At 36.6% G+C, this 23924-nt stretch overlaps 1 protein-coding gene across 2 annotated transcripts in view; it reads left to right on the forward strand.

The window, feature by feature from the left end:
- Roc2 (Regulator of cullins 2) overlaps positions 1-23924 on the forward strand; it is a 55425-nt gene that overhangs the window by 18855 nt on the left and 12646 nt on the right. For both annotated transcript variants that reach the window (XR_016547121.1, XM_090376699.1), the window contains exon 2: positions 5683-5730. Coding sequence is in view for 1 of the 2 variants with exons in the window: in XM_090376699.1 (XP_090232825.1) it covers positions 5683-5730 (48 nt within the window). In the remaining variant the exon portion in view is untranslated. The remainder of the gene's footprint in view (positions 1-5682; positions 5731-23924) is intronic.

A 23924-nucleotide genomic window follows, 5' to 3' on the forward strand; every position in this document is an offset into this window, starting at 1 on the left:
TCTATTCGTCTTTGTCTCCCCTCAAGCTAGCAGTTTTCCGACCCACCTAACACTGCCTCGATAGCATCAGCAAATATTCTTGCACCCTTTCTATTTAAGTGTATCCAATCCCTGTAGAAGCAATCTCTCCTGTTAACACGTACAGTCCAGGCTGAAAAAAATTCTACCCCTTGAACCTTGCACAATCTTTCCAGGGCCGAATTGATCGACAAGGCTCTCATCATATACTCCTTCCTATCGTGTCTGGGCAGAATTGCAGACACTTTCAAATTCAACCCTATTTCATGGCTTTTTTTCAACAGTGACCTGTACTTGTTAAGCAATTCTGCCGGTCTCCTACTATAGGATTATATTACTATAGGAATACTATAGGAAACTGTTTTTAAAGAGTGGCAGTATTAGATGGTCAAAAAACTGATAGCTTGAGGGGAGGGGAGACACTAATTAATAGATTAACAAATTAACTAGAGCCACAAGTAGAGGTGAAAGTGATCCTTGCACTGCTTCTATCGGAACATGCAGCAGTCTGGAAAGCAAGGTGTTAGGGATTCCAAGCTTAACTGTGGGTCATAATGAAACAATAGTATGAACCAGAGCTGTAATGCTCAATACGTTCTACGTTGATATCAATATTTGTAAAATAATAAGAGAAGTTTACCTCGTTATAATACGTAGAACGCTTCAATATAATACGTAGAAGTGTTCTACATACTATACCGAGGTAAACTCCTCTTATTATTTTAAGATTTTACATATAATATTTGTAATATTTGTAAAATAATAAGAGGAGTTTACCTCAGTATAGTATGTAGAACACTTCCGTACGATACTCTCCAGAAATTAAAACAAAAAAAATCGAAAACTTACATTAGAGTAAAAAATAATTAAAAATCAATTTAACACAATTAAAAATCAATTTAATGCAATTAAAAAGAATCTAACGAAAATATTCAAAATGATTTTTTTTAAAACGATTTTTTCAAAATGATTTTTGAAAATATTCAAAAAATCGTTTTGAATATTTTTGTTAGATTCTTTTTAATATTTTTAATTGCATTAAATTGATTTTTAATTGTGTTAAATTGATTTAATTGTTTTAAATTGATTTTAATTGTGTTAAATTGGTTTTTAATTATTTTTTACTCTAATGTAAGTTTTTCAATTTTTTTTGTTTTAATTTCTGAAGAGTATCATACTGAAGTGTTCTACGTACTATGTTGAAGTAAACTCCTCTTATTATTTTACAAATATTAATATCAACGTAGAACATATTGAGCATTACAGCTTTGATTCATACTATCTTTACAAATAATGAAACAATAAATATATGGGCTGTGTTAGGGTAACTAAGAATAAGGACAGGTGCATGTATATTTGAATGTACACTAAATGTTAAGCTTAGTAAATAAATTTGTTGTACGGATTAAATCATCAAATGCAGATGCGGAGATATCGTAAACATGGAGTCACTCAGACATTAGGGATGGAGAATTTGGATAAGGTGAGTACAAGGTGTATAAACAGGTCAGGAGGAGGAAGGTTATACCCATAATTAAGAAGCATATTAAATCTAAGGAAGTTGATCCAGGTGACATAAACACTGGGGGGAAAAAAACGAGAGTAGCAGTATGTTTAGCCCTAATGACTCTGATCAGTATAACAAACATTATGCAGAGAAATAGAATGAGCCAGTAAATCAGATGTTTTAACTTTCAAGTTGTTGACTACTGGAACTTTTTTGGTTGGTCACTCATTTGCAGTAGCAAGACTTTTATGGATTTATTGGATGACTGTTTTCTACAGCAGAATGTTAGAGAAGCAATGCTCTTGATCTGATTATCAGCAGCAATTCTTCATGCATTAAGAATCTGCAGGTAAAAGACCATCTAGGCAGGAGTGATCATAGTTCATAGACAAGGGCTTTTGCTTTCAAAAGGATGACTACAATGGTCTCAGACAGTTTTTAAATTCTATAAATCATGAGACAGTTTGATGATGTTGCCAGCAGCAAATGCTAAATGGGATAATGGCATCCCATTTAGCATTTGCTGCTGGGATAATGGCATCCCATTAATGGCATCCGTTGATAACCAGTCTTCTTCCACTTAACTATCTCTTTATCTATAGCAGTAATTTTCCCTTAATGTTACATTGCTCCAGTTTGTACAGCAGTCTTTTATATGCAACAGTATCAAAAGCCTTCCTGAAATCCAAGTATATGATGTAAAAATTATTTTTTGCATTCATTACTTGGTCACTTTTATTCCCCCCCCCAACAGACGTAAACTAATGGGTCTGTAATTACTTGTCGCCTTTTGATCCCCCCCTTTATGAATTGGGAATATATTTGCACATCTCCAGTCCATAGGAACCTCCCTGAATCCAAGGATGCTCTCGTAATTATGGCTAAGGGTTTTCTTACCTCCTTTGCTGCCTCCCTTAATATAATTGGATAGTTTCCATCCCCCCAGATGCCTTTTTTATGTCCATCCACAATAATTTCTCCTCCACTTTCCTTTCAGTTATCACAAACTCATTTAGCTCCTCATTAGAGTTTGATAAGCTTGTGGCATCCTCTTCTCTAAAGAATTACTCATGTTTGAATGTAGTTGCAAAATACTTGTTCAATTTGTCTACAACCTGAGCAAGGTCATCAACAGTTAACCCATAGGCATCAAGTGGCCCAATGTGATTCAACCCTTTCCTTCTACTGTTAATATGTCTTTGCTGTTTTTCTTAGCATTCATTGCAGAGACTTTTCATAATCTGTCTTAACTTGCCTAACCTCCTTTGTGACTTGATTACAGATCAATTTATATCTACCATAGGCTTCTGTACCATCTGATAATTTATATGCATCCTATGCACTTTTCTTCCCTGCTACGTATGTCAATAGTTTATTTGATATCCATTTAGATCTAAGCTTTGAATAGTATTTCTTTGTTGCTATGAAAAGACTAGAAGCTTCTTTGATTATTTCCCTGAATACTTCCCATTTAGATTTAGAATTTTCTGTTGGTAACATCATCAGTTGGTCCCACTGCATGCAATTTAAAAACTGTCTGACACCTTGTAGTCACCCTTACGAAAGCAAAAGCTTATCCTTTTATCCTTAACAGTAGTTATATCTTTAATTAAATTCTACATTAGTACACTTAGATTGCTGCCACACTGTCTTTTATCACCTACATATTCTTAATGCATGAAGAATCACTCTTGATAACCATATCAAGGGTATTGCTTTCTTTTGTTGCCTCACTAATATGCTGCTGTAGAAATCAGTCATCCAAGAAATCCACAAAAGTGTTGCAATAGTATGAGTGACCAACCCACAAATTCCAGTTAAAATCTGGAAAGTTTAAATCCCCCGTTATGAGACATTCTGATTTGCTGGCCTACTCTATTCCCTTGTATAGCCATTTGGTATATTCATCACACTCATTAGGCCTGCACACTCCTATACTCAATTTTGGTTTTCCCAGTGCTACTCAATATTGCACTCATCACTCGTCAATTGTCTTAGATTTAATACGCTTCTTAACTAACAGCATAACCCTCCATCTATCCTGTCCTGTCTGTCTTTCCTATATACATTGTACTCCCCATATTGAAATTAAGCATTACATGTCTGAATGATATCATGTCTCTGCTATTCCTATGTTGTCTGTATTTGATGACTAAACAGTACTTCAAATTCATCAAATTTATTTACAATGCCCCTAGCATTAGTGTACATGCAAGTATATTTGTGTGTTCTTACTCTTAGTTACCCTAACACAACCCATGTATTCATTTGTTCCATGATGATCCACAACAGGACCTGAAATCCAAGGCACCTTGCTTTCCAGGCTGCTGCACGTGCCAGTAGCAATGCAAGAATCACTTTCACCTCTGCCTGTAGCTCTAGTGTATCTATAGTTTGTGTATCCCTCCATGCTAGCAGTTTTCTGACCCATCATCATTGCCTCGATAGCATCAGCAAATATCCTTGCACTTCTTCTGTTTAAGTATCCCATCCCTGTAAAAACAATCTCTCCTGTTAAGAAGTGCAGATCACGCTGAGAAAAATTCTACCCCATGAGCCTTGCACGTTTTCTCCAAGGCAAGATTGATTGACAAGGCTCTCAACATATACTACCTCCTATTGTGTCTGGGCAGAATTGCTGACACTTTCAAATTCATTCCTAACGTGACTTTTTGCCAACATTGCCCTGTACTTGTTAAGTATATATTACTCAGATCTCTTGCTCTTAATATCATTAGTGCCAACTTGTACAACTATATCAGCGCCTCTGTGGCCAGGTGGGAAGGAGCAGCAGTGCGTAGCACACGCTTCTTGATTAGACCGGGATTCGAGCCCATCACCACCAAATACGGAGGATGCGGAAAGGTCAGGGGATGACCACCGCATATCCCGGAGCAATATGGCTTTAGTTGCTAATGCTCCTAAAAACCAAATAACAAACAACAACTATATCACCTTTTGTGCCTTTAAAAGATGACATCTGCTCTTCAATGTCATCTACTTTTGCTTTTGGCAGACATACTCTGGTCCTGTTCCACCTATCTTGCACTACATATTTCCAATTTCTCTGCAATAGAGTTGCTGACGATAATTATCTCCTGTGGGACCAGCACATTCTGCCTTGAAGATTGCCACTGTTTAATCTTCAAGATTGCACAATGGCAACCTTTATATAGTTGAGCTAATTGTAAGTCACATTAAAAATTTCAACAGTTTATTAATCTTGTACACATGCAGTAATAAATAGTACGATGACTTTGCAGCAAACTTTCCCATTACATAAATCAGTTAGAACCATAAAAAAAAAAAAATTATTATTATATTTTTTTTTAAACTTAAAAAACATTTAAATTTTTGGATGTTTTTTCCTTTTCACTTTGCTTCAGCACAGAGACTTTGAATGGTATTCTTTACCAATGAGAAAGATTTTAAATTAGATTATCACTCTCATATCACTACCCTTGGAAGCGGAGCCTAATTGAACAAGGCCGATTATTTTTGTGGGATGGGAGGAGAACCATGAAAAACTGTAAAATTCAATTTATAAATGCATTTTATAAAATGTATTTTATGTTGTTATTTCATCTCTGGAATGTTGTTATTTTCTGTTTTTTAGTGGGTATTTTTAGTGGGAGGGAATATAATTACTATATACCTTTTAAGTTATATAGTAATTATATTCCCTCCTTACTTATTTATAAGGCATATGAAATTGCTATCAGTAACATAGCTAACAAGTCAGTACCAATTTTGATACAAAGACCAGGGCATTCTGCAACATTCCTAACTTCTGATTTTTTATTTTTGAAAAAAAAAAAAAAAAAAAGTTCCTGGTTTCCTCATTAATGGAATATAAATGACACTTGCACCTTGCAGGGACATTAATTGTTAAATAGTTTTTCTAACAAATTTAAATCTTCCAGGACTAACTTTTTTTTTTAAGACTTGTAAAACTTACCTCCATATTTTTACAATTAGCAAAAATTAAGTAGCAAATTAGACTGAAGGAAGGGGAGGAGGAATACAATATTTTATATCTATCTTTGTATCTAATTATTATATCTAATTGTATTTAATTATTATAACATATCTAATTATTGTCATTTTATTCATTATTTGAATAGTAAAAAGTTTTATTTTTTTCTCACACATCATAGATGCTTGTTTAAGATGCCAAGCAGAAAACAAGCAAGATGATTGTGTTGGTAAGTAGCACTTTGTTAAGAGACCTTTAAGTTTATATTTACACATTTCAAACATTTACATTACAATTTACAATTGACATTTACACATTTCAACTGATTCTTATAAGGTTCTGATTTCAGTTTATTATACATAAGTGTTTCAAATTTATCTGCAAAAACTACTGGGACATATTATTTGCAGACATATACCTAGTAAAATGTTTATTCATACTAGGTATGTTTGTACTGATTATTTTTTTATTATTATTACTTTTTCACTTCAGAACTCCATGGCCATTTTTTAAAATTCAAATAGCTGTAGTTTCATTATTGTTCAAATCAAATACTTCATTATATGACTTTTTTTTTGATTTTAGATCCTAGAATATATTCCAGAAATTTTTTCACATACTTCTGAAATATCCTTTATAACTTATTAGTAGTTTATCGTTTGATTGAATATAAAGCTTGGAAGAACTTTATTGGCTAGAGTGCTGATTTTAGACTGGTAACAAAGGGATATGCAAATGATATTGCATTTCTAACTGCATGCTGCCAATATGTGGTCTGTTATTTTAATTTCTTACTGGATGTGTTGATATCCCAAACAGAAATATTCTCTGCCATTTGATTCTGTTGTAATTAGTATTACTATTAGAATAGTTTAAATGATACAAGGAAGCTAGGCTTATGAAGCAATCAGAACTGTACAGTGTGGCCTTGGGCCTGGATTTTGTTATAACCAGTTAACAAACACTTTGGGAACCCTTTCTCTGTCTGGTCTTCTTCATATTCTGGGCACCCCTCTCCCCTTTGCATAGCCTTGGAAGCATCATCCTTTAAAAAAAAAATATATATATATATATATATATATATATATATATATATATATATATATATATATATATATAGTAAAGAATAATTGTATTAAGAAGCTAATTAATCATGGGGTGTATATCTATATATATTTTTTTTTTTTTCTTAATTTTCGTATTATATTTTTTACTATTTTTCTTAACTGCTTCATTATTCTAATTTATGTAAATCAAATGGTAGTAGTAGGTTTGATGTGCTAATTCTGCGCCCATACCATCTATATTATTTTATTTATTTGTCTATATAAGCTGGTTAAGTTTATATTGTGTCAATGGTGTGGCTCTGCTATGAAATGCTAGTCTGTCTGTTCTATATTTTTATTTTTTGCTGCATAAGGACCACTGTTATTCAAATCCTCTGCATTGGCAGTTCGATCGGGGGATCAGATGGTTGACCGATCCTTTGATCGGTTTGCCTTTGCGGCAATTTGTCTAACGATTGAAATATAGTGATTCCCTGACCATTATTGGCCTTCTGGTCCTCCATTGATATGGGGCATAATGGTCAGTCTATTTTTGTTATTTTGGTTTTATTTTATTGTAGTTAGTTTAGTCTCTCTATTTGTTGTTGTTATTTAGTTTTTAGGAGCATTAGCAACTAAGGCCATATTGCTCTGGGGGATATGTGGTGGTCATTTCCTGACCTTTCCGCTTCCTCCGTATTTGGTGGTCACGGGCTCGAACCCCGGTCTAATCAAGAAGCGCGTGCTACGCACTGCTGCTGCCCACCTGGCTACGGAGGCGCCCTCTCTATTTGTGATATTTCACGTAATTTGGAACTGGCACCTTAAAAAAAAAGTAAAGTGCAGCCTTTATCAACCCACTGCAGGATGGAAGCCTCCTCAACAATTCATGTTGAGGGAAATGGACCATAATCTGCCACGCTGGTCCAGTGCGGGTTGGCAGATCGACCGTATTCAGCAGGCAGGGGCTTGAACGCCGGTCTACTCAAAGAGTGTATGCTACTGCACTCCTGCTCCTGCCCACTCGGCTACGGAGGCCACTGGCACCTTAGGGGGGGTTAAATTCTTATATAATTGGCTCTAAATTTTAAAATTGATTTATTATTTTTAATTGGATTTTCTAAATTATTTGGAGATTTTCTGCTATAATTTTTAGTCTTGTTACCTATTCTTCTCCCTTCCTCTTTATTAATTGTTATGTTTAATTTATTATTTTCACTCAACAATTTTGCCATGCTACTGGCATTAGTTTTGATTTAATATCTGTTATATATATATAGGGGCTTAGAAGGAAACAGGCGTGTTATCAGACACTCAACCTAAAACACTGATGGATCCAATATCTCTCTATTACAGAAGATTTAGGAGAAGTCCGGTTGGCCTACTTCCCTAAAATCCACTCCTTCTCGATGGTAAGCCCTGTTATGTCACTTAGGTGGCAATGAACGTGTAGAGTGGTTCTCTTCAAGACACCTGGTCAGCATGAAGAGGAAAAGACCAAACCCTCTAGCATATGACAGCATGACAAAGTAAATGGCCCTCAGTCCCCAGCAGCTTTCACTCTCCCTCTTACGGCAGCGAGAGGATCAGAGTGGAAGCAGAGGGTGCTGAGAATCTCTGGGTACAACCAGGCTGCCGTGCACGGAAACTGAATTTGGCCTGTTATAACGTAAGATCACTCATCGGTGAAGACAGGATATTACAGCTGGAAAAGGAATTAGAAAATGTGAATTGGAATATCATCGGTTTTTTTTTTTTTTTTTTTTATGAAAATCCCAAACACGAAAGGTATCAAAACCTATAGTACTTAGTACCGTGCATGGGTTGAAGGAGAAGTATGGGGAGAGGGGGGTGCCGGAAACTTTGCTCTAGAGACTAAACATGGGTTTCACCACTTCAGGCCTCCAATAAGCAAAGTGGTGGTATTTCACCGGTTGATGAAAGTCATCTACCACCTAGAAGAAGAAATTAATCACTTATTTCTTCTTCTTGTTTGGGTTTCTGGTCCATAAAGATTTTAAAAACAACATTTTGGAATTCAAAAGTACATCACCAAGGGTGTCAAGACTAATACTCAAGATTTCTAAGAGGTACAAGCTAAAGATTATAATGATTTATGCACAAACATTGAGCCATGATGATGAAGAGGTTGAAGAAATGTACACCGAAATTGAGAGTCTTCTAGATGAGCAGAAAACCCACTACACTATTATTATGGGGGACTTCAGTGCTAAGGTTGGAAAAAGGCAAAACAGTGCAGAAAGAGGAACTATAGGAAATTTTGGAATTGGTGAAAGAAATAAAAGAGGTGAAAGACTTGTGGAATTTGCAGAATCTCAAGGACTGTCAGTAATGAACACTTTTTTTCAAGAAAAGGGTGAACAGAAAGTGGACATGGAAGAGTCCAAATGGATTAACTACTAATGAAATCGACTTCATCCTCACTAACAGAAGATATATTGTGAATGATGTTACCATCCTGAATAAGGCAAACGTTGGAAGTGATCACAGAATGGTAAGATGTACACTTGATATAGATGTAGGAAAGGAAAAAAAAAACTGACTCGAGTAAATAATACGAAGGTCTTTGAGATAACAGAGGAGGAGAAAAAGCAGTGTGTACTGGAACTTAAGAACAAGTTTGAGCTTCTGCAGACTGCTCAGGACCAAGATATCAACGAGAAATATTACAACTTTCTGAAAGTGATAAAGCCCAAGAAACCTATAGGGAAAAAGAAATCCAAAGAAGAAAAATTAGTCAAGAAACACTTGTCATGGTGAACCGAAGACGACAAATGAAGAGCAAGAAAAACACTGACAGGGAGAAAATTGAGTATACTGAGTTATGCAAAGCCATTAGAAAGAGACTCAGAGAGGACATAAGAAGATTTAACACAAGAAAAGTAGAACAAGCATTAAGGGAAAACAAAGGATTTAAATCAGCAGCCATGAGCAGTAATACAGAAAGACAAATGATACTGAAACTGAAGAATAGCGATGGTGTACTTATAAACAGCAGAGAAGGCATAATTCAAATAGCAGAAGACTACTATAGAGAATTATACAAGGAGCGAGGGAATGATGCCAGCAGTGGAGAAGATGGATTGCAAAGTAGCAGCACATACAACATACCCGATATTCTTCCTGATGAGGTAGAACATGCAGTGAAGAAAATGAAGAATCAGAAAGCCCCGGGGGAAGATTACTATACAGTAATACCCCGAAGTTACGCGATAGGTGGGTCCGACGAAAATCGCGTGTCGAATTCGCGTAAGTCGGGGTACAACTTTGCATATAAATACATATAAATTTTGCTTAATTGGGACCAAGGACTAACAAAAACACTAGTTTAGAAGAAAAATATTAATAAAATTGCAGTTCTTTATACATATTAATACAAAATATGTATTAAAAAAACAAATGACTTACGTTAAAAAGTTATTTCGATGTCGATGGCTTCATAAAATCTAACAAATTCGTCTGATGACACAGCGCGTTCCTTTTTTTCATGCAGAATTTCTTCGTAGCAAGCTAATAATTTTTTTATTCCTTGCTTTGTAGCTATAACGCGTTCTTCGTTGGAGTCTATGTTTTCTAAAATTTTTAAACCCTTTAACAATTGAGATCTTTTCAATTTTCAACCTGTCAAGTTTGCAATTGTCATGTGCTTTTCGCCGTTGCTTCATTTAGGCCTGTAGCACGTGCAATATCACATGGTCTTTCATTTCGCTCAAAGTGTTTCACAATTTCATATTTTTTCTCTATCGACAGAGGCGGACTGGCCATAAGCCTTACCGGGGAAACCCCGGTGGGCCAGTGTGATTTTGGCCATAAACCATAGTGTGAGGCCACTATAAATTTTCCCGGGTAAGAATTTTTGATCCAGTCTGCCTCTGTTTATCGATAATTGCTTTTCTTTTTCTCTCTGAATCTGCAGTGTCTTCACCAGGACGCTTCCTTTTCGCACCTTTTAATTTTACTAATTTTTAGTGAATAAAGCACAATTACAAAACGAGGAGCACGCTTGATATGCATAAACAAAGCTGCGCCCATGTAGCAACTGAATAAACAACACCATAAAGGCAGAGATACACTATTAACACCTCACATTTCTAGGGGTTACTACCATAAAACAATAAAAATCCAGTTGCGTTTCTGCTAGTGAAATCTGTTATAAACTGGTAGTAAACTCGATCTAATTGCATTTGCGATTATACCGATAGCTGGAATTGTGTTGGTTTTTACGTTATTATGGTGAAATGTGTTTCCCCTTCACTGATATAAAAAACATAAAAGCAGCAAAGTTGAATTTTGTTCATCTTTCGCTCTCAATCTCCGCCGTCGCACCGGATATCGATAACATATGAAAAACGACATTGAAGATAGTGGGCGGCAGCGTTGCCAAACGAAAAAATCAAGAACCGCGTAACTCCGAGTTCGCGTAAGTCGGGGTATTACTGTATTTAAAATTGGGAGGAAGAGACATGACATAAAAACTGGCAAGGCTCTTCACAAAGTGCATTAGAAAAGGTGTGACACCTAAGCAGTGGAATAATGCAGTCATAGTTTTGCTGCATAAGAAAGGAGATAAATCAGAAATTGGAAATTATAGACCAATTAGCTTGTTATCCCACGTCTACAAGTTGTTCACAAGGGTCATTACTAACAGATTAGAAAGAATACTTGATGAGAATCAACCGAAAGAGCAAGCTGGCTTTAGGACAGGATTCTCAACTATGGATCACCTTCACATAATATCACAGCTAATGGAGAAAGAAAATGAATATAAAACATCACTATGCCTGGCATTTGTGGATTATGAAAAGGCATTTGACTCCATACAGCATAAGGCAATGTTTCGGGCTCTGGAAAGACAAGACATAGATACCCCACATGTTATGATTTTGAAGAAAATATATGAGAGTGCTACCTCCTTTATTAGACTAGACAAAGACAATATGAAATTCAAAATCAAGAAAAGAGTTCGACGAGGAGACACAATATCTCCGAAGCTGTTTATTGCTGCCCTTGAGGAAGCTTTCAGAAGATTAAACTGGTCGCAGAAAGGAGTCAGTGTGAAATGGAGAGTACCTAAACCATTTACGATTTGCAGATGACATTGTGGTCATAAGCCACGATCCCAAAGAATTTGAGGAAAATCTTAATCAGTTATGCACAGTTAGTAAGGATTTTGGACTAAAGATGAATATGGCAAAAACAAAAGTAATGATGAACAAGTATGCCGCAGAAAGGGAAATAATGATTGAAGGAGCAGTAATTGAAAAGGTGGAGTCATATACTTATCTGGGACAAGTTATTAGCTTTAATAATGATAAATGGCTGGGAGTCAAGAGAAGAATAAATTTTGGATGGATAGCATTCAGGAAATATAGTCACATACCATATTGCACATGGAAAACTGCTGTACAAATTGGAGAGGTATGGCATTAAGGTAAGTTGCTACAGTGGATAAAAGGATAGTTGAGTGGGAGACAACAGAGAGTGGTAATCAATGGGCACTGCTCTTCGTGCACAAATGTTATTAGTGGAGTTTCCTAGGGTTCGGTTTTGGGCCCATTGTTGTTTTGTATATTTATCAGTGATATTAATGAAGGTATATCAGGTTTAATGTCCAAGTTTGTAGATGATACAAAGGTTAGCAGGGTTTTTAACGACAGTATGCTACTCCAACTGGATCTAGATAAGTTGGGAAAATGGGCTGAGAAGTGGCAACTGAAGTTTAACATTGACAAATGCAAAGTACTGCATATGGGTAGGAATAACCAAAGAAAAATGTACCAACTGAGTGTTACTACACCCAGGGAGGTGGAAAGTGAAAAAGACCTGAGGGTAATTGTGCAGTCAAATATAAAGTTTGCTGAACAGTGTAGACGGCTGCCAGGGCAGGTCATGGAGTCCTGTCAATGATATATAGGAATTTTGCTAGCAGGGACAGGGGGGGTGATTATCCTGTTATACAAGGCAATGGTCAGGCCACAGCTAGAGCACAGTGTACAAGTCTGGAGGCCTCATTTTAGGAAGGATGTAGATTTGCTAGAATGAATAGAAAGAAGAGCAACAAGATTGGTGAGGAGAACAAAGGGGTGCTCTTACCAAGAAAGGCTTAAGTTCTGTAAATTGCAGCACCTGGAGAGTAGACATCTGCAAGGTGATCTGATTGAGATGTATAAGGCCTTGAATGGGCTGAGCAAGCTGAATGTTGATGGGATTCTTCCTTTTGCTCAGACTATGAACCTGAGAGGGCACAGTTTCAAATTGAGGAAAGATAGTTGTAGAATAGATGTGCGGAAATTTGCCTTTAGCCAGCGGGTAGTTGATTGGTGGAACAGGCTTCCATCCTTTGTTGTGGAAACTAATAGCCTAAATAAATTTCAGGCTGAGCTGGACAGGCACATTTAGAACGAATGGAGATGAAATGGGAGGGTTTTTTTTGACTGGCTGCATAAGCTTGCTTTCTTGCATTGTATGCCTGTACTAATGCTAATGCTAATTATACTCTTTATATTTATTATTATTATATAATTTGTCCATTGATCCCTAATCAACCCCTCTTTCAAGATTTTAAGATTTTAATTGACCCCGCAGGGATTCCCAGCAGGGTCAATTTTAACCCCGCTGAGAATCCCTGCTCCTAGAGTGAAGTTATCTGTGATTAACATGGTGATAAACCCGTACAGAAATGGACAGAACATGAACCTTATGATAAAGCATCACCTGATCACACCTCTCAGTAGCCTCTTATTGCTTGAAGTGAGCAAAAATGCTGGTGAGTAACATGTTTTTCATCACTAGTACTGTGGCTGCACCCAGGCACAATCCTCAAAAAATTTCTATGTAGTTGAAAGCTGAAAAGTGAAAAAGATGTAGGGGCAATTATATAATCTGATTTGAAGATTTTTGAGCAGTGCAGACAAGATGTCAAGCCTGCAAGTGGAGTGGTGCCTCCGTAGCCAGGTGGGCAGGAGCAGCAGTGCATACCACACGCTTCTTGATTAGACCGGGGTTCGAGCCTGTGACCACCAAATACGGAGGATGCGGAAAGGTCAGGGAATGACCACCACGTATCCCTGGAGCAATATGGCCTTAGTTGCTAATGCTCCTAAAAAACCAAAATAACAACAATAACAAGCAAGTGGAGTTCTGCCTAAGATGTTTAAAAAGTTTAGATCAGTATTTTCAACCAGGGTGCCGCAACATTTCAGGGATGCTACGTAATTTGGGTTTAAGTTATTAAACTTATTAATTTTTAAATTTAAGTATTTATTTCATTAAAAAAGGTACATCCTTATAATTATATTATTAAAATAACTATCATATAACATATTTTAAAAATATTACTAGGGAGTTTTGCTCGCCATCCTCCATGCACACTTTTCTACGTAAAAGGCATCCCTGTCGAAATGCACCGATCGATATCTAATCAGGAAATGACCGATGTAATTATTTATGCATATATAGTTACGTAATTGCCCCACCCACTTGTACCATGTGACCCACACCCCTCTTTTCCCACTGGCTACCCCACCCCTCACCATGCAGCATTCTCAAGGTCAAATAAATAGCACTATGTAATTATTTACCTGCGTTTACATAGGTCACTTAGGAAAAGGCCTTTTGCTTCGGGTTCCATAATGCATGAGGAATATTGTTACATCCGAAAGAGCAGAACTAAAATATTTATAAATATACAAACTATATCAGGTCCTTTCATCAGCTGACATTACAGTGAAACATCAAATGATGCCAGGTGTGATCGTGTATTAGACAGTGAAGCATGTGCACGAGGTTGGTGAACGTTATGGAGGCAGCTGTCTTTCAATGCATCCCACGTACGTGCTATACATTGCCAACAGCAAGTGTCTGATTCTGCCCAGTAACCCATTTGTGTTCCTTCCATTTAACAATCACAACTTCATGCATATGCTTCACTGTCTAATCCATGACCACGCCCGGCATCATTTAATGTTCCATTGTAATGTTTTTTGTATATTAATGTCTGTCAGCTGATGAAGGGGACCCATTGTCTCGATTTAGTAGAGGTATGATTGTAAATATTTGTATAGTTTTGTATTATACGTTATTATTTGTATAATAATGACATGATACTAATATACTAACATTATAATGCACTGATCAAAATCTAATCAGGAAATCACCTATGTAATTGTTTACCTGCGCATTTGTAGTAACGTAACTGCCCCGCCCTCTTCTCCCACTGGCTTGAATAAATATCAATAGGAGAAAAACTTAATGTATAGAGATATATATATATATATATATATATATATATATATATATACACAGAGAGAGAGAGATTCAGATCTAACAGGCAGAAAACTGAGTAGGGGTGCCACAAAATAAAATAAATTACTTCAGGGTGCCATTATTAAAAATAGGTCGAAAACCACTGGTTTAGATCAAGCAGAAGCAAAGCCCCATTTTGAATATTGTATACAGATCTAAAGAAGTTTTAAGGTTGGTAAAGGTTACTAAAGGCAAAGTTTAAGTTTACTAAATACACAAAATTTTCTCTATTAGGCAAAAATAGGTAAAACAGGAATTAGTTACTGGAACAAATTAACAACTAAACTTCTGGAAGTGGAGGGCTTATGAAAATTTTAAATGGTTAGATAAAAACAGGTGACAGTGGGTAGAGGTTATAATATATATATCATCATCATCAGCCATTTTCAATCCACTGCAGGATGAAGGCCTCTCCAGCAACTTTCCAGTTCCTTCTGTTTTGAGCACTGGCCATCCATTTACTATCCAAAAACTCATGAATTTCATCTATCCATCTCCGCCTTTGTCTTCCACGTTTTCTTCTAGCTCCTCTTGGGTACCATTCTGTTATTTTCTTAGTCCATCTGTCATCATGTCTTCGAGCTATGTGTCCTGCCCAAGACCATTTTAGGTCTTTAGTTTTGATAAGAATGTCCTTTACTTGAGTTTGCTGCCTAATCCAGTCTGGTTCCCATTATAATTCGTTCCATTCTTCGCTGTGTAGTTCTCAGCTTCTCTTCCATTCTTTTGGTGAGTGCCCAAGTTTCACTTCCATAAGTCATGGTGGGGAGTATACACTGGTTCATTATTTTATGTTTCAGACAAACTGGGATATTGCTCTTCAGAAACTAACAGTTCTGTAGTTACTTGTGTCACCTTTTGAACCCCCTTTGTGAATTGGTAATACATTTGCACACCCAGTACATGGCGACCTCCCTGAGTCCAAGGAAGCTATCATAATTATGGCTAAGGGTTTGCTTACTTCCTTTGCTGCCTCCTTTAATATAACTGGATAGACCCCTTCCACCCCAGGTGCCTTCCTTATGTTTAACTTCAACAACTTCTCCTCCACTTTGCTCTCAGTTATTACAAAATCACTTAGCTCCCTGTTAGCGTTGGATAAACTTCTGGCACTCCCCTCATTGAATGACTCCTCATGTGTGAATGTAGATGCAAAATACTCATTCAGTTTATCAGCTACCTGAGGATGATCATCAATAGTCAACCCATCTATGTTAAGTGGTCCAATCTGATTCATCCATTTCTTTCTAAAGTTTACAGAAGTAAAGAACTCTTGCTGTTTTTCTTTGCATCCTTTGCCAAAGATTTCTCGTAATCTGCCTTCACCTGCCTAACCTCTTTTGTGACTTAATTACAGACTAGTTTATACCTGCCATAGGCTTCTGTGTCACCTGATACTTAATATGCATCCCATACATTCTTCTCTGCCACGAGCCTCATTAATTCATCTGACATCCATTTAGGCCTCAACCTTGAACAGTATTTTCTTAGTTGGAATGAAAAGCCTAGTACCCTGCAAAATTAAGTCCCTGAAGGCTTTCCATTTAGAATTCAACGTTGGTAACATCATCAGTTGATCCCACTGTACAGAATTTAAAAACTATCTGAGACCTCTGTAGTCATCTTCACGAAAGCAAAAGCCCTTCCCTTTAGCCTTGATGGTAGTTACATCTTTAAGTAATTCCCACATCAGTACATTGTGATCACTGTCACCCAGTGCTTCCTTTATCTGCAAATTCTTAATGCATGAATAATCACTGCTGATAATCAGATCGAGTATTACTCCCTCTGCTTGCCTCTCGAACATGTTGCTGTAGAAAACAGTCATTCAGTAAATCCACAAAAGTCTTGTTAGTATGCGAGTGACTAACCCACAAGTTCCAATCAATATCTGGAAAGTTAAAATCCCCCGTTATAAGACATTCTGATTTACTGGCCCACTCTATTTCTCTGCACAATTGCTAATTATACTCATCAGATTCATTAGGCCTATAACACACACCTACTCTCATTTTTCCTTTCCCTGTGCTTATGTCACACCAAACAGACTCAACATTGCATTGTCCACCAACATAAATTGGATGCACTTTCTTAGATTTTATGTGTTTCTTAACTAACAGTATAACCCCTCCTCCCTTCTTGTCCTATCTATCCTTCCTGTACACATTGTACTCCCCAAATTCCCATTCTGCACTGCTTATATCTGTGTGACACCACGTCTTTGATATCCCAACAATATTTGCCTTTGATATCTTGACTAGCACTTCAAGCCCATAAAATTTATTAACTATACTCCTAGCATTGATGTACATACAAGTATACATGCATCTGTTCCTACCCTTAGTTACCCTAACACAGCACATGTATTTACTTGTTCCACTATGGCTCCCATCTGTCCTGGAAATCTCCATTACCTTGCTTTCCAGGCTGCTGCTCATTCTATAATAGAAGCAGTACAAGAATCATTTTTGCCTCTGCCTGCGGCCACTGTTAACCTTTTAGTCTGTGTATCCCCCTAAGCTAGCAGTTTTCCAACCCACCTAACACTGCCTCGATGGCATTAGCAAATAATATTCTTGTACCCTTTCTATTTAAGTGTATCCCATCCCTGTAGAAGCAGTCTCTCCTGTCAATAAGCACAGACGAGGCTGAAAAAAATTCTACCCCTTGAGCCTTGCAAAGTCTCTCCAGGGCCAAATCGATCGACAAGGCTCTCATCGTATACTCCCTCCTATCATGTCTGGGCAGAATTGCACACACTTTCACATTAAACCCTAACTCATGACTTTTTTCAACATTGACCTGTACTTGTTGAGTAAATCTGCAGATCTCTTACTCTTAATGTCATTAGTTCCAAAGTGTACAACAACATCACCTTTTGTTCCCTTAAAAGATGATATCTGCTCTACAACGTCATCAACCTTTGCCCCTGGCAGAAATACCCTGGTCCTGTTCCACCTTCCTTCTTGCATAGTATATTCCCCGTCTCTCTGACAGTAGAGTCACCAACAATAACTAGTTCCTTTGGGATCAGCGCATTCTGCCTTGGAGATTGCCCCTGTTTTGCCTGATGCACGGGAGTGAGCTCTATTATTGAGCTGGACTGAATTTCTTCGAGGGTGCTCTCGTAGATAGACACCCATCAGAACGCTGAGTTGGTGCCTAATTTCTTGACACTCTAGACACCTAGCACACACAAAGGTATCCTCCTTGGCTAGATCATGTCCTGTTTTGCAAACATTTCACACCGCACATTTTTTAAGACTGTGATGCGTTGGAGAATCGACCCCTTTGTTTCTCCCCCAAGTCACAGCACTCTCGCTAGTTTGTGATCTTTGCTTCGCAGTTCTAGTCTGGATCATTATTTCCGTTTAAATACAATTTAATCAACAATGAATTTTAATAAGATTAATATTATTTTTGATTAATTGATAATACCTAACAGATTCCTAATACAGTGCTTTGTATTACATTATCTAGTTTTACTTTATACTTTACGCTATCAGTTCAAGATATATATACGTTAAGCTATTTCTTATTGACTACAATATGGTGGCTAGTTCAATGATATTTGCGCCAACACCAGGAGTCATAACTTCCAAAAACTGCTGGTTAAATTCAAAATAAGAAGCTAGTGAATGCTACTAAATCTATTTAATATCTCTGTAAAACACAATGTATTAATTAACGAAGAATACAGTAAAAATTTAAAAATACTTATCCCTTTACAGCTGCCAAAAACCACCGACTGTTCTCTTCTGTGACCCGAGCACCCTTGATCATATAATAATTTATGATTTAAAAATATAACCATGAACATTTAATTTTTGGTTTTGGCAATTTAGTGTTAAAATTACCACTAGGCAGTAGAACTGTAATCCAGAAAATGGCCATTTTTCGCGATACACGTGCTAGCAACAATTAACAGCTGCTGGCAGTTGACTGACAGGTCTGTTGCAACCCATAATCAGTACTCTGTGGTAAATTTAACTCGGTTAAAATTGCAACTAATTAATTGTATAATTTCTACTCTGTCCACAAAACTGAAACTCTTTGATCTAAAATTTTTGAACATCTTAGGAAGAAAACATTTCTCCCACCAAAAGTGGTTTCTTTGATTTTGCCACTTCAAATTTCAGACATCTCTATTAATTATTGCACAAATAGCAAAAATGTATGATCAAGTGTACATATTCTTAAGCCCTTTTTAATGTTTCTTGAAAAAAATAATCAGGTATTCCCACACTAATTGAAAGCGATACTGCATTTGTTTGAGTCTGTCATGTGGGTGAGAGCAAGCATCAGGCGTAGTTTTTTGCTCTGAAGGCATCTCCTCCATATGCTTTATCAGGAATAAAGAAAAAAAAATAGACCACGACTGTTTTCGTTGCATAAGAAATATAACCCAAAGAATCACAACGAATTGTTTTTGAAAAACAAAAGGAGCATACTTCCTTTCTTCACTGTGTGTTACATCTGCTAACAAAAATTCAAAGAAATTCATCTGTTGGAAGTCACATTGATAACTGTAAAAACTGATAACCAGATTGAGAATTTGATAAAAAAAAGAAAAAAAGGAGTTTGCATTATTGTAATTGTTTTTGGAAAACAATATTGGCACAGCACATTTAATGGATGTATATATGATCTTCTAATGAAATTTCAAGAAAATATTTGTATTGATAGCTGTGTTATAAACTTTGAAAACTAATGTTGAACACACTCGTCTTATGTTCTGTGCAAATGAAGAAGGAAAAAAAACATGCACTTCGAATAACAGATTGTTTTTTGGAATTTGTATTGTGACAAAATACTTCAATATTTCCTTGATATGCATTTGGTGTAATCACCAAATTTGAAGATAAATTATTTTTTAGTTATTTCAAAAGCTGGAAAAATTCGCCATCAAGTGTCATATGAGCCACTCTAGAGGCCAAACTGATCAACTCCACTTTCGGTAATTTTCTCAATTTTAATACCAGAGCACATGATTAGTGCTTAACTTTTCAGAAACCAAACAATTAACCTCGATAATTCTATTTATCACCATGAGATGGCAGAACCATGTATGGCTTCTGAATAACAGTTAATATATTTCAGAAGCCATTTCGATTAACTCCAGTTTGGTGTCAACAGTTGTCCATAATCGAGGTTATTGTGAAGTGTTAAACAAGAACCATCATTACTCTGCATGTCACAATAATAATTACTTGTCATCATATAAAAAAGATGACAAGTAATTATTATTGTGACATGCAGAGTAATGAATCAGATAGAGATCCTCCAGTACTCAGAATCCCCAATTCAAGGAAATGTTTTCACGTTTATTTGGATTCATCGTCAGATTCCATCACTAACAGAAAGAAAACAAATACGAGATTATCTGTCAACTGGCTCGATATGCAATGGATTAAATTAGAAAGGTCGAAACCACAGATTATACAATTCAAATGCAAGTTTAATGAAGATATCGAGTTTGATTTGATAAATATTATAAAATCCCAAGCAGGTAGACCATCAATACTGAAAAACAAAGACCAGCCTGCAATAATTAAAGACAAACACCAGCCAAGGAATTAAAAATTTACTATAAAAATAAAATATACAGAAATAAAATATAATGAAAACACTATCGGAAGACTAAAATATTACAATAAATTACAATAAAATAAACTATGAATAGTGTAGCCAGGGCATTGTTGAATAGGGTGGGGACCCACTGTAGTACCCCCCAAGGATAAGGAAATGGAAATTTGCAGAGTCACGGCAGACCTCAGGAAGTGTGGGTACCCCCAGAGGGTCTTGGACAAATATATTTATAGGGTAGAGTCCAATCGTAGGGAGTCACCTGCCCCTGTGGCTACCGCATACATTCCTTACTATCCGGGCCTTTCAGAACGCATTGTACGGGCGCTGCGGGAGGTCAGACCCGCTGTGTGCAACTTCCGGGACAGAGATTGCACACAGTGGTGTCTCAAGTTAAAGATCCCGTAGCCCAGGACTATACTAGTAGTGTGGTCTATGAGATTAAGTGCCCGGATTGTGAGGAGTGTTATATGGGGGAGACGGGGCGACGTTTAAAAGACCGTCTGGGGGAGCACATGACCACTATTAAGACTGCTAATTATGCGAGGTCTGCTGTGGCAGAGCATTTCTGGGAGAAGCAGCATCGGATCTCCCCTGAAGACTCGGTCATTACGGACCGTGCCCATGGATTTTGGGAACGCAAGTGGTTCGAGATCTTGCGAATCGGTTCATCCAGTCGTAATACTGTTAACAGGGGGACACGTTTACACTCCCTGTTTGAGGTGGTTGTCCTCAGACGGGATGACCGGTTCTGTTTGACACGCTCCTGAGCCACTTCCGTTTCCGATACACGCGCGTGGGGAATGCCGACCATGTGTCTGATGGACCACGTGCATGAGTGCCATGGGCACTCATGCACGTGCCTTCTTAAGGATGTGTCATTGCAGTAATAGTATACTGTTGAAGAAGGAGACAGCAGTCTCCGAAAGCTTCATGTTTTATCGCTTTCAATCCAGTTTATTTTAGATAATTTTATTGCTTTGCTATTTTTAACTGTATTTTTAACGTTTTTATCGTAGTTTATTTTATCGTAATTTATTGCAATATTTTAGTCTTCCAATAGTGTTTTCATTATATTTTATTTCTGTATATTTTATTTTTATAGTAAATTTTTAATTCCTTGGCTGGTGTTTGTCTTTAATTATTGCAGTATGGAATTTCCCAGCCCCATAGGCCTGTTTGAAGATAAAGACCAGCCCTTGTTATAATCTTCTGGTAGATCTGTTACAAAAGAAAAGACATGATGAACCTATTGAAATACATTCCTTCCATTAAACATGACTATTACAAAAATTTAAAGAGAAATCAAGGTGACAGTACATTGGATGCATCTGACATTGAAGATATGCCTCAGGCGCTCACATCTGGTGAGTATGGGCTTGGCAAACCCAGGGTCCTGAGCTGGACATCATCATTCTTCTCTTTCTTGCCTTCTTGGTGTCTCTCTCTCTCTCTCTCTCTCTCTCTCTCTCTCTCTCTCTCTCTCTCTCTCTCTCTCTCTCTCTCTCTCTCTCTCTCTCTCTCTCTCTCTCTCTCAGGGTAACATGGGAATTTTTTTTTTTTTTTTTTGGCTGATGCAGCATAAGCCTCAGGCTTCCTTGCACCATATGGCTAATAATAATAATATTATTATTATTTATGCTGATAATAATAATATAATATAATAAAAACAATAAAACAGTTCCTATATCGATTTTATGTTTAAAGTTCCATAATAAATAATATTATATGACGTTTGTCATATTTATTTTTTCTGCAATTTCCATATTTTCAGTTGCCAAATCGATTAAATCCGAAAGTTTATAGAAAATTTGTAAAAATATGAACAAATTGTTTTGATATACGGGTGACCCCCACTTAACGCTGATCATGCGTTCCGGAAAAACAGAGCGCTAAGTGAATCCGCGCTAAGCGAGCGCCGCTTTCCCATAAGGTAACATATGTATTTGTGAGCTGCGGTCGGTGCCATAGGATATTTCCTAATCAACAATAAACGGTAATGAAAAGATGCACAAATGTCAGTCAAAATATTTAATATTCAAATATTTGCACATAAAAAATATTTTGCATTACATACGTATAATTATGTGGTAACTACTTGCGTATCAAAAGTAAACTTAAAATTCCAATTAAAATAATGAAAATAATTGATTTAATTTAATGGATGAATTTAATCATGAAAAATGTGTGGATTTTGAGTTGAACTTTGGCCCTCTTCCAAATAAACTAAAAGGGGTATTAATTTTAAATGGCCCACAGCATTACCACCCAACAATAAAGTCAACTGATCCTTCGCCGCTTTGAAATTTGGCATATTTTTTGTTCTTTCAATATGAAACTTCTTTTAGGCATTCGTTTCCACAAAAGTCCCGCTTCATCTATGTTAAAAACTTGTTGAGAAGTATAACACATAATACCCCTCTTCAATAATTTTAACAAGTTCTTTTTTGAAAGTTTCGGCTCCTTGATCTGCACTAGCGGCTTCTCCCTGGATTTTAAATATATTCTACCAGCCCTTACCAGTTTTAAATGGTTCCACATTTTTTTTTTTTTTTTTTTTTTTTAGGCGAGTTTTCTTCAGATCATCATATTGGCTAATCTCTTTCTCTCTCTCTCTTTTTTTTTTTTTTTTTAATATTTAACTTAACTGACTTCTGCATTGGAATATTATCTTTAATAAAATTAGTCTTTCTATTTCAATCCTAATAGCCGGCCTAGTCCTAGTTGCTTGCAGTGGAACAGCTATCTTTCCCGCTGATAAAATTAATTTTTTATAATTGTTCTTACAGTTAAACTTGCAAGTCCTAAATTATGGCACACATCCGCTTGTCGTTGACCGGAATCGATTCGCTTCAAAACGTCTAATTTAATTTTCAAATTCAGTCTTTTTCTTACATTTATAGTCTTCGTACTGCACCCAAACGTTGTTGCTTTTTCATTCCTGTCGGTCATTATTAGCTCTTCGAAAATATAACCGCGTTGGTTGAATTAATTATGATACAATGTTCAAGTAAACTTTCCGTTACGCACGATGTCTAATACTGTACTGAGTGATGACTAGACTTCGGATAAATGCATATAATCCAAATATTACAAGCAATATATTTGATCATTTTTTTAAAATGTTGATCTCGGAACTATGTAACAAGTCACTGTACTGCAATTAAATTAGCGTGCGAGAAAATTTCACTGAGCGTGGGAAAATTCCTCAAGTCGGCGTGGGAAACGTTTTAATGCTGTTTTGGTATTAATTTTCAAGCTATCGACTCCATCAAATGAAACGATTTCGTTAAATAAGCCAAAAATGCAATCTGTAAAAGAGTGTTATAGTGATCTGTGACAGCGTTATAGTCAGATACGGGTTATAACATAAGAACAGCGTTATAGCGAATCAGCGTAAAGCAAACCACGTTATAACGGGGGCCTGCTGTAAACTAAAAGGGGTATTAATTTTAAATCTCTCGCA

Source organism: Mastigoproctus giganteus, chromosome 1, assembly GCF_048544385.1.
Source record: "Mastigoproctus giganteus isolate SK-2022 chromosome 1, ASM4854438v1, whole genome shotgun sequence".
In the NCBI taxonomy this organism is placed as follows: domain Eukaryota; kingdom Metazoa; phylum Arthropoda; class Arachnida; order Uropygi; family Thelyphonidae; genus Mastigoproctus; species Mastigoproctus giganteus.